Source organism: Gopherus flavomarginatus, chromosome 2, assembly GCF_025201925.1.
Source record: "Gopherus flavomarginatus isolate rGopFla2 chromosome 2, rGopFla2.mat.asm, whole genome shotgun sequence".
Classification (NCBI taxonomy): Eukaryota; Metazoa; Chordata; order Testudines; family Testudinidae; genus Gopherus; species Gopherus flavomarginatus.
The window spans coordinates 80396454-80412033 of record NC_066618.1 but is presented as its reverse complement, the minus strand read 5'-3'; the positions used below and the strand labels follow the sequence as shown (position 1 = coordinate 80412033).

The following is a 15580-nucleotide window of genomic DNA, read 5'->3' as shown; positions in this document are numbered from 1 at the left end:
TCATCTAGACCCATGGAAAGGAGACTCTGAAAAAATTCCACCAAGATTTCAACAGCTTCCACCTCACCATCAACCTCAGCCTGGACCAATTGACATGGGAGGTCCACTTCCTAGACACCACGGTGCAATTAAGTGATGGCCACCTTAACACCACCCTATACCGAAAACCCACCGACCGCTATGCCTACTTTCATGCCTCCAACTTCAATCCCAGACACACCACACGATCCATCATCTACAGCCAAGCATTGAGGTATAACTGCATCTGCTCCAACCCTTCAGACAGAGGCCAAAACCTACAAAATCATCACCAAGCAGTCTCAAAACTGTGGAACCCACACAAGGAAACAGATCAACAGAGCTAGATGCGTACCCAGAAGCCTCCTACTGCAAGACAAGCCCAAGAAAGAAACCAACAGGACTTCATTGGCCATCACATACAGTCCCCAGCTAAAACCTCTCCAACGCATCATCAGGAATCTACAACCCATCCTGGACAATGATCCCACACTTTCATAGGTGGCAGGCCAGTCCTTGCCCACAGACAACTCACCAACCTGAAGCATATTCTCACCAGTAACTGCACACTGCACCATAGTAACTAACTCAGGAACCAAAGTATGCAACAAACCTCAATGCCAACTCTGCCCACATATCTACACCAGCGACACCATCCAGGACTTAACCAGATCAGCCACATCATCACCGGTTCATTCACCTGCATGTCCACCAATGTAATATAAGCCATCATATGCCAGCAATGCCCCTCTGCTATGTACATCGGCCAAACTGGACAGTCCCTACTTAAAAGGATAAATGGACACAAGTCAGATATTAGGAATGGCAATATACAAAAACCTGTAGGAGAACACTTCAATCTTTCTGGACACACAATAGCAGATTTAAAGGTAGCCAAACTGCAGCAAAAAAACTTCAGGACCAGACTTCAAAGAGAAACTGCTAAGCTTCAGTTCATCTGCAAATTTGACACCACCAGCTCAGGATTAAACAAAGACTGTGAATGGCTAGCCAACTACAAAAGCAGTTTCTCCTCCCTTGGTGGTCACACCAACTGCTAGAAAAGGGCCTCACCCTCTCTGATTGAACTAACCTCATTATCTCTAGTCTGATTTTCGCTTGCATATTATACCTGCCTCTGGAAATTTCCACTACACGCATCCGATGAAGTGGGTATTCACCCACGAAAGCTCATGCTCCAATAGGTCTGTTAGTCTATAAGGTGCCACAGCACCCTTTGCTGCTTTTACAGATCCAGACTAACATCGCTACCCCTCAGATACTTATTCCAATAACTGTTTCTTTTGAGCAGTAGTCTGCTATTGAACTACAACAGAGGACCATATCTGACAATAGACTGTTCAGACAGAAGGCTCCCCACTTAACTGTCCCCGGTGCCCTGCCCCCCCCCCCCCCAATACTATTTTGCACTTATGTAGCAGCTGTTAAGAGGATCAAATATGTTTTTGTTCCTTTCTGATGCAAATGCCAACAAGCGAGGTTTGGAGCTAGATTCTAGAAGACAGGCAAACCTCGGTGACCGCCCTTCAAGCAGACTGTATTTTCAAATGCAGCATTTAAAAACAGTTTAAAATCCAGAGCTCTGTGGAATGTGATTTGCTACAGCTTTGCAGTTGAGGGAGATTACAGGGCCCAGCTCACTCACTCATTGCTCAGAGTTCCATCTGGACTTCAAATGCTGGGGCTACAATATCCTCTTCACAACGCAGTATGCAGAAACTAGGATCCTCTTGACAACCCATTATTCAGTAGGAAGGAATGTACTACTGACTGCAAAATACATTCAGGGTTAGGGTTAGGGTTACTTTACAGTAGTGTAAGTTTCCAAGGGCCAGAGGAAACATTCATTCTGTTTTCTCATGCTATAGATATCTAATGCTGCTATGATAGTTAAGAGCAGCCCTTCAAAAGTTAGGGACATACCAATATCTTATGCCCTCAAATTCCAGGTGTACCCAATTTGCATGCCCGCTTGATATCTGCACATCTACATTAGACACAGAAACATTTGTGCACTCCTAACACTGAAAATCTGGCCCTTGAGAAACAATTTGATAATGCTCTGAGTTTTCAAGGTCCTCGCTGTCTGGTTTGTATTTTACTAGGTCATGTGGAGAGTACACAACTGCCAGTCTTTCAAAAGAAAAACCACTAACTCTTAATACTTAATTTTTTAATGAGATTAAGATGTCACCTGACTCATCCAGTGATCTATTCCTTTTGCCAGCTAGAAAATAGAGATTTGGGGCATCGCCTGTAGCCTCCAGCCTCACAACAGTTGCAGGCAGGGCCCACTGCCAAGCTGAAGTTTAGTTTTATAGAAAAGGAGAAATTGGGTGGTCTCTCTAAGCACTCTTTTTTTTATTAACTCCCTGTGCCATCAGCACACTTCTGCTTCGGGGGGGGGGGCAGGAGGGAGGGTGAAAAACCATCTGGCTCTCTTGGGCAATGGTTCTTTCCAGAAGCGGGGTAGTCAGAAAGAAATCATTTTTGTACAGTCAGAAATGGAAGGGAAAGAACAGTTCATGTACAGATGCCTATTGCCCATTTCCACCACAAACTAATGGATTATCAGAAAGAGCTTGAGGGGCTGAGTTGGAAGGCCAGAGGTTTGACCCATGATACCAGCCACGTTTTGGATTGTGAGCACATGTGCATGCACGCACACACCCCTCCCTATTTCCATCTACTCCATCCTTTTGAACAGGTGAACTTTTCACAAATCCTATTCTGCAGCTATCTCACCACACTCCGTGCTCACCAAAGAGCCAACAAACAGGGGACAAGTCTCAGACACTGAGCTTTCAACTGGGCCATTTTCTAGATTCTTGTGAAAATGCTTCATACAGGCACTGACAAAAATGATACTGTCTCTGAAGATACGAGCTCTTACAGCAGGTACATACATGCTCTGCACGTTAATCAAACCAGCCACCGCTGATAAGCACTTTTTCTAAAATTTGGAGGAGGTGTAGAGATCCTAGCCTAAAATCTTGTACAGCAAGTTCCCACCTGAAGAATCGAAACCCTCACCCCAAAAACAAGTTTACAAATGAGGAGAAAATTTTATAATAAAATTGTTGACAAAAGATTTTTCCTTCAAGGTACAGAGATTAGTGCGCTTCATCTTTCATCTTTGCAGAGGAGTTCAAATGCTGACAGAGGGCACAAGTGAAAACGATTTTGATGATGTGCATTCTAGCTCTCTAACTGTGACCAGCACAAAGGCAACCTACAACTCAGGATCATTGGCAGTCTCTGTAAGAGAAGCCCAGAACTAAAAATAGCAAGGGGTCTTGCAGGTCAGGAAGGATTAGAGGACATTGGCAAGCTTGGGTAGAGGAGCCTGCACAGTGCCAGCTTGTGGCGTGCATGGCTGAATGCAGCACTATTAATCCCACATTTTCATAGAGCATTAATACCCTCTACAGAACTTAAGAGAAGCCAGCAAGGCTTTAGCTACAGCAGTGCAAGAGATAGTGCTACAAATGCAAGACACAATTTGGATTGTTGGGAGCCAGTGGTGGTTTGTTATATTTATGTCATAGTGCTAGTGTAGTGCTGCCCGTGGGTCAGCCGAGTCCCTTATACCTGCATCCTACTTTTCAGAGTTTATCAAGGACATCCTTTTATGTGGTGAATGCGTTTCATACTATGGATTATACGCATTCATTAAAATAGTTTATGATTCTGATTTTGGGGACAGGAGGACACAGCATTTCCAAGACCCAGGAAGAAAGCCCCCAAAGTAATAAGGCAGCGCTCTAACTTGTTGTTGTCCGATTTATTTTCCTATCGCCACTTTCAGATATTTACAGCAGGCTCCCCCACCTCTTCATGAATGTTTCAAATATTAACAAGAATATTAGAGAAGCCAAGTGTTAAATCGCTTTGAGGATCCCCATAATCCTTTGCTGCATCAGTAACATTCAGAGTTCCACTGTGAGAGAGCAGAGGTATAGATTTTAAAACAAGCCTAATCACAGATTCATTAATAGGCGGTACATTAATTAATCCAGCATGTAACTATCTGCAGCCTGGTGTCCTTTTAAGACTAAAACAATCCTGAATGCATTTTAACAGTAGGCATCAGGTCAAGTTCTTTCCCCAGGGTTTAAATGGCGGTGGTTGAGAGGGCAAACGGTATACTTATTTACTGCCTCACAGAACTGATAAAGCCACCGAAAATGACTTCACAGCATTTACACTCACACCCTTCTAAATCCTATCACACGCTTGCTTTGTTTGTTATGTAATTACTTTATTGGATAAGAACTGAAGTGGGGCTCAGCTGCTAAAATAATAGGCTGTTCCTCTTACTGGCTCTCTGGAATGAATAGTGCTGTCTCTACATCAAGCAGCTGAGTACTTGTGGGTCTGTCCCTTCCATCAGCATTGTTTCTCAGCACCTTACAAATATCAGTGAATTTACCCCCATAACACTCCTGTGAGGTGGAGGAGCAGTATTATTGCCATTTTATAGATGAGGACCAGAGGCAAAGAGATTAATGCCTGATTTTCAGAGGTAGTCAGCATCCGTAACCTCCTTTACAGTCCATGAGAACTGGATGTGTTCGCCACACTTGGGGGGAGGGGGAGATAATCAGGCCTTAAGTGATTTGCTCAAGGTCACACAGAAAGTCTGTGGCAGAGCCAGTTATAGAACCCAGAATTCATAAGACTCCAACCACTCAGTCACCCAGAAAGCCAGCCTTTCTGCATATCAATAGTGAATCAAGCCACACAACACATGCCACAACATTTTTCTGTAGTACTTTAAAGATGGCATGTTCTAGCAAATTGCTTTCGCAGATTATTTTTGGAATACTTAACGCTGAGAATTATGCGATTTACAAGACTCACTTCACTTCCTTGATGTAAGTTAAGTAGCCCACCAGCAATGACTGGACTAAAAAGAACTAATCAACGGTCCAAAATTATGTGCCTCAAATAAGGATCCAGTCTCCCCACACACTCACTTTGGTACTCATCTTGCAGCCTGTTCCCTGAAGACGGTTCCTTAAACCTGTGGAGTCTCACCAACATCAGTAGCTCTGCACTGGCATATGGGCCCAACTATGTAGGCCCCCTTACAGGATCAGGATTTAAATATTCCAAAGGAAACTGATATGAAAGTAAATACGTAAAATAAAATGGTCATAAAGAATGTCAAGAGGGTATCCAGTCGGTTAATATTTCAACGTGAAACTCACTTCTTCCTGAGGTTTGTCTTAGATGCTTAAGGCTCAATCTTTTCTGCATATATGAAGTCATACACTGTTGCATAGAGTGGTTTTGACCTAAAATATCTCCACAAGAGCTGATTTTACAGTATACAGAACAGTGCAGATCTTATCAGTAAGAGCATCAGGACCATACGGATGTTTCAGTGACCTGGGAGCAATATTCATAAATCAACTCTCAATGTAATAATGACAGGTTAGTGACAAGAGTGAGTTTCTTTGGGTCTTCACCCTCCCGCTCCCAAAAACAGCTCAGGAAAGGGTGAGCATTCCCAAGTACAGCAGTAGCTGTGGAAAAACCTGTTGCCCCTTTGGAAACTGCAAGTATATTTAAGTATGCCCCTTCCTTTGGCTGATAGTCTGGGAAAGGTCACAGCTGCAAAGGTTGAATACTGGAGGATACATGCAAGACTCCAGCCAGCAAGGAGAACAAACTAAGGCTCCAAATCTGCAGTGAGATCTGCTTGCACAAACTCCTACATCTGTGCTGGGACCCATTGTTTCCAATGGAGATAAGGGTCTATGTTCACTTCCACCGAAGTTGTTAGGGTAGTAGCTGGCAAATTTGAAAAATGAAAGGAGGACTAGGATAAATATAATTCCACTGTCTGTTTAAAGAGAAACATTCTGTCATCTCTCGTCATCTAAATATTTAACCAGGTCATTTCTACAACAGCAGCAGAAGCTGCTGTTCTAGACTAGGAAGAGGCAGCAACAGATACGTTTTGAATGGGTGTCTTCTCTCACTCAGGTAACAAACAAAAGCTCCAAATGCAGTTCCGTTGAATATAATGTTCTCAGGTTTTCACCCTCTTTTGAAGGATCCTTGAAGTAGAATGACACCCTCAAATTTAGGACTGAGATAATCTCTTCCCCAGAGTTCACTGTAGATTTATGCCTATGAGGCAGCTCTGTAGATTTTTTTCTCCTGTTATTTAGTGTGAATAAGGGTTTTTCTAAGTATAATTTTTTAGGAGTTCTAAATAAAAAATATTATATATAAATATATCTTACATTGACCAATTTTGTCATTGTGCACATAAAATGTTAGCGATTACTTGCTTGTGACAGTCAACTGTCACAAGTTTAAACTGATCAAGAAAAATGAAAATTCTGGGATCAAATTTTGATTGCCTAATATTACATAAACTGGCCTCAATGTAAGAAGGTTTTTGTTGGAGAAGAAACTTTCACAGAGACACGATGTCAATAAGAATTCTGTCAAACACTGCTTGCAGTAAGCATTACAGACATACCCTGAGCGAGTGTCTATTCAAGGTAGAGGCAGGAAGCCTATCACAATTGTTTCCTTTGATGTTTAAAATTGAATATTTCTTATAATAAATAAGGGGAAGGGACAGAAATTGTGTTAACCCTTGTGTCAAAATGTATCTCTCATTGAATTCCAATGGTGCCAGTAGACCAGGGATGAATTTAAACTTTAGAGTTCAGCAAGTCTTCTACAAGCATAGTTCAACCAGACGAAGTACAGAACGAACAAGTTTCTAGGTTGTGAATACACTTAAGCACATGAATAACTTAGCCAGGCGAGTAGTCCCATTATCACATGTATAAGCGTTTACAGGTTGTGGTTCAATACTACTATTCCACCTGTGGTATAATATGTTGTCGGCACAGGGTACCACAGGTCTAATGAAATTCAAGCCACCATTCATAGTGATGTCATTCAATTTCAGTGCCTCAGCATGAAATAAGGAGATTGGTGGCTGTTGAGATGAACTGACTATTTATATATTGGATTAAAAGCTTACTTGTGAAATTTAAAATCATGCTGCAGAGCTACTTAAAAGCATATATTTCAACTGCAGAATTAATAATTCTGCCTGTCGTATAGGCAGCTCTCTGCAACACTGATAATTATATTCACCAAACATTCTTCATGATTTACAGACTTCGCCTCAGACAGAAAATGAAAGCCTGAAAAGTGTAAGACAGTTGTGCAGACAGAGGGAAAAAAAGCATAAGTGTTTGATGTGAAAGGACCACTTATTTACTATAGAACTTTGCAAGTCTACTCAACTTTGAATGTACATTTTACTGTAATCTTGTATTTTAAAATTCAAATAATAATGACATACAACTGGAGGTGCCCATACATTGCTATGGACACATATCCCATAAATTAAGAAGTCACAACAGAAAGCAAAGATATACCCCAAAATATATTTTTCTCAGCCCACACCTTTTGAGGGCTAAAAGAGACATATTCCGGAGCAGTCTTTTTTTTTTTTTAAAGTTACAATTTTTAATTTACAGGATAGGTACTTATATAGTTGTATTTTTAAAATGTAATAATCATTTAAAAAGGTGAAGTGAAACATACTATCCAGAATTAAACAGATTTACATAATATAGTGAAATATAATTAAGTAATACTTTTGCATCACTTATTTTATGTTGATTTTCTTCCATCTGCACAGCCATCTGATGCTATTGCAGGCTTTCATTTTCATTGGTGCCTAATAAAAGAAAGTGGCGTGTAGCTTAGGTACAAAAATTAAGTTCTAGCTTTTTAAAAGTTGTCCAGAACCTAGTACAGGGATTTAAAAATCCATGAAGACATTTTATTTGCATTTAACACCTTTCTTTGCAATATTTGCAACCCAAACATAGAAACTTTCTCCCACTTGACAACCAGAAAGTGATGACATAAGTGAAATTGACTAGTAAAAAAAAAAAAATGGAGAGACTTCAATTATGAAGGGCTAGCTAGTGCAGGGGTTCTCAGACTTTTGTACTGTTGACCCCTTTCACACAGCAAGCCTCTGAGTGCGACCCCCCCCTTGTACATTAAAAACACTTTATCATATATTTAACACCATTATAAATGCTGGAGGTAAAGTGAGGTTTGGGGTGGAGGCTGACAGCTCGCGACCCCCCCATGTAATAACCTCATGGCCCCTTGAGGGGTCCCGACCCCCAGTTTGAGGACCCCTGAGCTAGTGGGTGTATTTTCACTGACTAAGATTAATGAGAAACAAAAAGTAAACTATAGAAAACAGTGGAATTGAACATGGTTTAAAAATAATTTCAATCATCTAAACTAAGAAATTCTCTTTTTAAATATGTTTTTTAATCTCACAGCATCCCTTTACCATTGACCCACTTCAGCTCAAACCCAGACAGCTACTGTTTCAGAGTCATTCATCAGGTATCTAGTGTCAAATTATCACAGAGAACTGGACGATCCCATTAAAATAAAGATGTTTCTCACAGAAGCCTTTTTACAAGAAAGGACAGTATGAGAAGTAGCTCCCTACCTCAAGTTCAGTTTCTCTTCGATTGATGTCATCCGTAGATTGATTTAACTTTTCCAATTCCCCCTAGAAAAGAGCAAACACACAAGCATGCACTGAGTAATCAGACACCAACATGACCAAGAAGGAAAGGTTCTATTAAATGTCATCTGGCATCCCCAAAGAAAGCACATTAGGGCTCTGGCTGTAATGTTAAATGAAAACAGAGATTTAGACATTTGAAGGAACTCAGCCAGAGGTTATGGGTCTATTATAGAAGCGGGTGGGCGAGATTCTGTGGTCTGCAATGTGTCCGAGGTCAGACTATATTATCAGGATGGTTGGTTCCTTCTTGGCCTTACAAGTCTGTGAGTTTAGCACCTGGGCCTTGGCTACACTGGAGAGTTGCAGCGCTGGTGGTGGCTTTACAGCACTGCAACTTACTCCCCGTCCACACTTGTAAGACACATAAAGCACTGTATCTCCCTGGCTACAGCGCTGGTTGTACTCCACATGGATGAGAGGAACAAAGAGAACAGCTCTGGTGCTGCAGTGTCAGTGTAAACAGTGATTAATCTTACTACGCTGTTACTGACCTCCGGAATTTTCCCATAATGCTTTTAACTAAAGAACTCTCTTTGTTTTGTTATGATGCCTCTCTTTGTTTCGTTGTGAACTGGGGGGGGTGCTCCCGGAGCTGCTTATCTCAAAAACAAACAAAGCAATTGCTTGCTCCAGCAGAGGCAGGCAGGGAATGTCCCCAACTAGTGTTTGCTTGAGGAGAGAAACAGCACTGTGCGGGGGGGGGGGGGGGGGCTCAGAGCAGCTGCTTATCTGATCTGAAGGCTATTTGCATTTAAGAGTGAATGAGAGAGGGGTGGGGGAAGTGGTCGGAATTTGCAAGGCAGGGAGCTGACACAGTGTCGGCTCCAAAAATCCACTCTCTCTCCCCCGCACGCTCCCTGTCACACTCCACCCCACCCCCCTCTTTTGAAAAGCACACTGCAGCCACTTGAACACTGGGATAGTTGCCCATAATGCACCACTCCCAACACCACAGCAAATGCTGCAAATGTGGCCACACTGCAGCGCTGGTAGCTGTCAGTGTGGCCACACTGCAGCACTTTCCCTACACAGCTGTACGAAGACAGCTTTAACTCCCAGCACTGTACAGCTGCAAGTGTAGCCAAACCCCTAGTCTCAGCATTCAGCTACTCAGTAAAGAGAAAAACAAGCTGAGAAACTTCACTTATATTCTAGTTTTAATAAAGTACAGTTCTTGCTTTGGGTTATTCTTATTTAGTATTAATATATATGACACACAATCCGTATCTTAAAAGAATGTAGCTAATGTCAGCTAGTTCCCAGTAAGACAGTTTTTAAAACAAGGCCATTAGTCTTCACAGTGGTAGGGAAGGAGGTATACACCCAGACAAAGACAAGGATTAGAACATAGTGTCAATACTGTAATAGAAACAGGCACATGCAAAGACAGTAAGTACAAAAAGGGACTCATCTCACAATACATTAGAAGCAGTTACACCAATACCCTCTTTCTGCAACAGAAGTATCAGAATTTAGCCCTCAATGTTGAATTGTACTAAAGGACCCACACCATGAATTGATCAGCTATTGAGTGACTGTCCACCAAATTACATTAATTAATCTGGTCACAATGAAAAGATATTAGTTCTAACAATATAGCTTTGTTACCCACAGAAGTCAGATTTGATTTTGGACATTAAAGACAATTGTTTTTTATTTTTTTAATAGCAGGTTTTAATACATTTCAAATTACTGTTTAGTTATCTAAGTAAGAAGGTTTTGCCCTACAAATGTTAAAGCAACAGACATTTATTTAGCCAGATTATCAAAAAACACACAAAAACCACCACCATCACCATTTCATTAACAGCATGCAATCAAACTCCCAGTGCTGATTAGATAAACAGAGCCATATTCCATATAAAAAAGAACCCAAGGACAAAATTTCAGTCATTAGGAGCTAGTGCACCTCAGTCTCTGAAGTGTTTGCAGAATCAGACTTATCTTTAGGCACCCACATCTGAAAATGTTGCCACAAATCTGTACAGCTCTTGCAAAAAGATAAAGAAGACAGATATAGGCCTGATCCATCAAAGACTTCTACATGGGCTTAACTTTACACACAGCCAGTAATCCCACTAAGGGACTACTCAGGGCATAAAATTAAGGCTGGGTGTAGGTCTTTGCAGGATTAGGGCCATACTGATCTTTCCACCAAGAAATAGGTCAGGTCATGAATTTGAGGGGAGAAAGATACGGAACACTGTTCAAAAGAAAGATTCAAGAGCATTTTAAAATCACAGGTAAAAGGAAAGTAACATTTTGTATTTCAAAGCCTGTGTTTTCCTTTTTAATTAAAATCCCACCATTATTAATTATTATTATTAAGAATTTTATCTCCTCCCTGTAGGTTTACAAATAAGGTTTGATTTTTCAATCACAACAAAAAATGCAAAAGTCAGAATTTTAATTTAAAGGAAAGGAAGAGAACCATGGCACATAACATTTTAATGGAAAATATAATAATCTTAAACAACCAGCATGAACAGCTTTAATCATACTAATACAACTTCACAAATGCCCTTGTTCAGCTGCGGGCATCAAACTAACAGAGACCATGACCCCCTCCAACAACCTTATTTCAGGTCTCAGCTTCAAACATGTTTTGTTCCCCACCCCTAAACCCAATCTTATTTAACAGCCAAGCCACAAATGATTCAGCTCTGGTCTTGTAACTACTGTGCAGCGCTTTGAAAGACGCCCTGTATGAATGGTACTGAAGAAAATCACAGTTGCATTGTCTTGTCTGTGTGCAGACACACACACACCGCAGAAACCACTCTTCAGATATTCTTGCAGCCCAAGCATAATATCACAGGAGGTTTCACTTTGGGTTCAGAAAGGGGCAGGCTGCTTTAAGTTCTGGGAGGCTCAGAAAAGCCCCCACACTGTGATGCTGCCTATGTGGGGGTGGGGGGTGGCTTGTCTCCAGCGCACACACTGGGCTGCCTAAAAGGGGGTCTTTTAAACCCCCTCTCCCGAAGGGGAGCAGGCAGGCACCCGGTGCTCCAGCAGCCTCTCCACCCATCCGCAGAAATACCCCAGCAGAAACCTAATGAGCTCAGCGGGCAGATGCACAGCGGCTGCACGTCCCATCGGGTGGGGGGCGGAGTGGCAAGGGGCTAACACGGAGAAGATCTATGGAAGACCTGTGCAGGGATGGGGAGCAAACGCAGTGACCCCTCACCAAAGCAGGGGACCCCCTCCACCAGAACACCCCTCCCCCGCTCTGCGATCGCAGCTCCGTGCAGGACCGTCCCACCCCCAGGCTGAGGCCCATGGCTCAGGGCGCAGAGACTAGGCATTGTCCGCCCAAAGCGTGCGGGGCTTGGGCAGAGCCAGCCCCCGGGGCCGGCCGGCTCCGCAGCATCCCCGGGGCTCGCTCTCCTGCCTCACCTGGATCCTGGGGTCCACCTCCTCCTCCTCGGGCCAATCCCCCTCCTCGGGCCGGCTCCTCCGGCCCGCGGGCTCCATGGGGCCGGGCTCCCAAGCTCCGAGCTGGCCGCGGCCGCGCGGGGAAAGGGGCCCCGGGGACGTGTCGCTCTCGCCGGCCGCGCGGAGGAAACCCGCCTGCCCACACCCCCTGCCTGCCGCTAGCTCGCTGTCAGCCGGGCGCCGCCTCGGCCGCGGCCCATCCCCCGGCCCGCCTGCCAAATCAGCGGGCGAAAGCAGCCTCCCCACCCCCACGGTGACAAGCGCCGCCCCCGCCAGCTCTTGACAGCACCTGGCAGCCGCCCGCTGCCTTCTCGCTTCTCCTTTGTGCGGCTGCGGAAAGGGGGCAAGCGGCGGGGGCGCTGTGCAAAGCGCCGCGCCGCTGGCTCGGCAGGCGGGATTCCCATCGGGCCGCTGGCTCTGCCCGGCGTCGGTAAGAGCCAGCCCTGGGCAGGTGTTACCGACAGGGAGTTACTGGGGATGAGCAGCCCCAGCAGGAGGCCGTGACTCATTCTCACCCACTGCTGCCCCGGCCTAAAGAGCAGCTGATGCCCTGTAGAAAACTTGGGAAACCAACCTCCTGAGGCCCCGTGGTGCCTGTCTCGTTTGGCCCAGGGGTTTGTTGGTTTTCTTCTTTAATTTAGGGCACACCCCTGTGAAAACAGGACCTGAATTGTTTCGCAACGCCTCGCTTGCCAAGGGACCTTTGTGACATCACGATCAGCGCCACGGCTAACAACGCTTAGGGGCTTCAGGTGCAGGGCCGGGCTAGCTCATCAGAGGGTTGGGTTTTTTTTTCCAGCAGTTTGCTGGTGAGGTTCCGCGGCTTGAAATGTTTTTGCAAAGCACTTTTAGAAGCCTTGGAAATTCAATCCGAACGTGGTCTTCTGGCGTGCGGCAGCTGAGCCAACACATTTTGTATCTGGTGCATGCAGCAAAAAAATAAACAAACTCCACCCCAAAAACATACAAACCTCGTCATTTTTGTGTCAGCAAAAAGGAACCTCGTCCTAGAACCCTTGGTGGTGTGCAAAAATAAGGCTACTGGCTAAGTGGCTAATGTAGCCAAAGCAAAGCACACATAGTGCAGAGCTCTTTTTGTTATAGTACTCCGTTAGCCCTGGGTTTATTACAGGATTAGCACCTCAACCCTCGTGAGAAGATAGTAGAGATAACCCCTCTTTGCACAGCCACAGCAATGGGAAGCAGCAGCAGGAATTCTGGCTCTTGTTCCCCTTACCGTCAGTTTTTGATAGTAGGAGAAGTAAAATCAAAGGTCCCACACCCATCTTTCCTTCTGTCCACACCAAGGAGATTAAAAACAAGGGAGAGTCTTGGTCTCTGATTATGGTTGCCAACTTTCTAACTGCAGAATAGGGAACACCGTTGCCCCAAAGCCCCACCCCCACTCCCTCCATCCCCCTCCCTGCCTCACTTGCTCATTTTCACCAGCGTGGGGCTGGGGATGAGGGATTTGGAGTGCACTAGGAGGCTTGGCTAGAGCGGAGGGTTTAGAGTATGGGAGCAGGCTGGGGCAGGGAGTTGGGGTGCAGAAGAGTGTACAGGCTTCTGGAGGGAGTTTGGGTGCAGGAGCGGGTTCTGAGCTGGAGTACGTGAGGGTGTGTGGACTCCAGGTGGCTCTGATCTCAGGCAGCTCCTGGGAAGTGGCAGCATGGCCCCCCAGCTCCTAAATAGAGAGGAGGGCCAGGGGATTCTACACACAATCCTAGGCTGCAGGCACTGCCCCCGCAGCTCGCATAGGCTGGGAACCATGACCAATGGGAGCTGTGGAGCCAGTGCTCAGGGCAGCACCTGCAGGTACTGTGGAACCTAAGAGCCGGAGGAACATGATGGCTGCTTCCCAGGAGCCGCACAGAGCGTGCCTGCCTGCCCACCCCGCTGGTACTACAGCCACCCAGACTTTTAGGAGCCCAGTCAGTTGTGCTGAGAGGAGCAGGTGGGGTCCCTTTTTGACCAGGAGTTCTGGTCGAAAACTGGGCACCTAGCAACCCTATATCTGATCATTTAAAAGTGATGTGGTACAGAAAAGACTTCTTGTGCCCTTTTTTCTTTTTTTGTGACAGAGTTTAAAAAGCAATCCTCCTTTAGATGAGTAAGGAGGTTCTCCCTTGGGGACCACTCACCCTCTAGCTAGAAGTATCAGCTCTTGATTTAACCCTTTTTCTGGAGGACTGAATGTAAAACTATCTGCAGTCATCTCTATCGATCAGAGATCTTTTTAGAAGCTTCCCCTTATCTCATTAGTTATTTGAGCTAGGCATCCTCCCTCCCCTATTCCTTCTGGCCTTAAAACTTGGGCCAGGTCTACACAACAGACCTATATTGTGATAACTACATTGTTCAGGAGTGTGGATTTTTCACACTCCTGAGTGATGGAGCTATACTGACTTAGCTGCCCCCCATAAATAGTAAGTACTGTGTTGACAGGAGAGTTTCTCTCGCTGATCTCGCTACTACTTCTTTGGGAGGTGGATTAACTAACAAAAGCTCTCTGGGCAGCATAGTAGCATCTTCGCTAAAGCCCAGCAGTAGTACAGCTGTGACCCTATAGCCTGTCTTCACATACAGTGCTCTTATTATTTTCAAGACCTTCCTTCTGTTTGCTAATAAGGACCTTTTTTTACACATGCAATCATATTTCCTTAACCAAACTTAAGGTAACTAATTCTTTAACTTCCTATTTGTCTTATAGCCTGTAAGAGAGTCTTTTAAAAATGAGTGAGCATTTGTAAAATTTGCTTTCTTTGTGAGAGATTCACCACTCCTACAATTGAGGGCTGAAAAAAGCTCCCCTTCCCATTCTTTGCTCTTCCAGCAAATCAAGGAAAGATGAAAAATAATATTCCTGAGATTTATAAGGTGAAAAAGTAGACTAATTACAAATAACATTTGAGCCTATTTTATATGACCTAAAGCAGCAAAAAAAGGAGAGGCCATACACCTTTGAAGTGACACCAACAGCCTAAAACAATGAGAAGGACAGGAGGTGCTGCATAAAAGCAGAAAGGGAACACAGCTACAAATCATAGCGGGTCTATTTGAGGCTGCTAAGACAGCTTTGCACCACAAAAGGCTGTGCTGGTACTTTTTTAAACTATTTTGTTAAAGAAAAACAGTTATGGCCTGATCCTAAGAAGGGTTGAGCACCCACAACTCCTACTGAAGCAAATTAAGGAAATCTACAGAGAAAAACCCCACAGATTTCAGGACATCTGTGTCAGATATCCTTCATGACAATCATCAAGCCCTCTCATTCCCATGGCAACCTGGCTCCCTGTGAAGCCATGCTAGCCCACTGTCTCAAAGCTCAGAGCAGAAAAAGAGAGTTAATGCTGACAAGCCCAGAATTCCCACTACCATTTTCCCATGGGTTTTCTGGAAACTGTTGCTATGTAACATGGATCTTCCTCAGCTTTGCCATCCCCACCCACAACTCGCATAGCTCCAACCACTTAGATTGAATATGTAAGGACAGGCTTCTAC

General features: G+C 44.4%; 1 protein-coding gene across 1 annotated transcript in view; it reads right to left on the bottom strand.

The window, feature by feature from the left end:
• The window catches only part of SH3BP5 (SH3 domain binding protein 5), a 55982-nt gene extending 43777 nt beyond the window's left edge, over positions 1–12205 (bottom strand). Inside the window, exons 1-2 of the mRNA XM_050938493.1 lie at positions 12041–12205; positions 8564–8626 (exon numbers count right to left, since the gene is read on the bottom strand). Coding sequence (XP_050794450.1) covers positions 8564–8626; positions 12041–12118 — 141 coding nt within the window. The 5' untranslated portion in view covers positions 12119–12205. The remainder of the gene's footprint in view (positions 1–8563; positions 8627–12040) is intronic.
• Positions 12206–15580: the final 3375 nt, after the last annotated feature.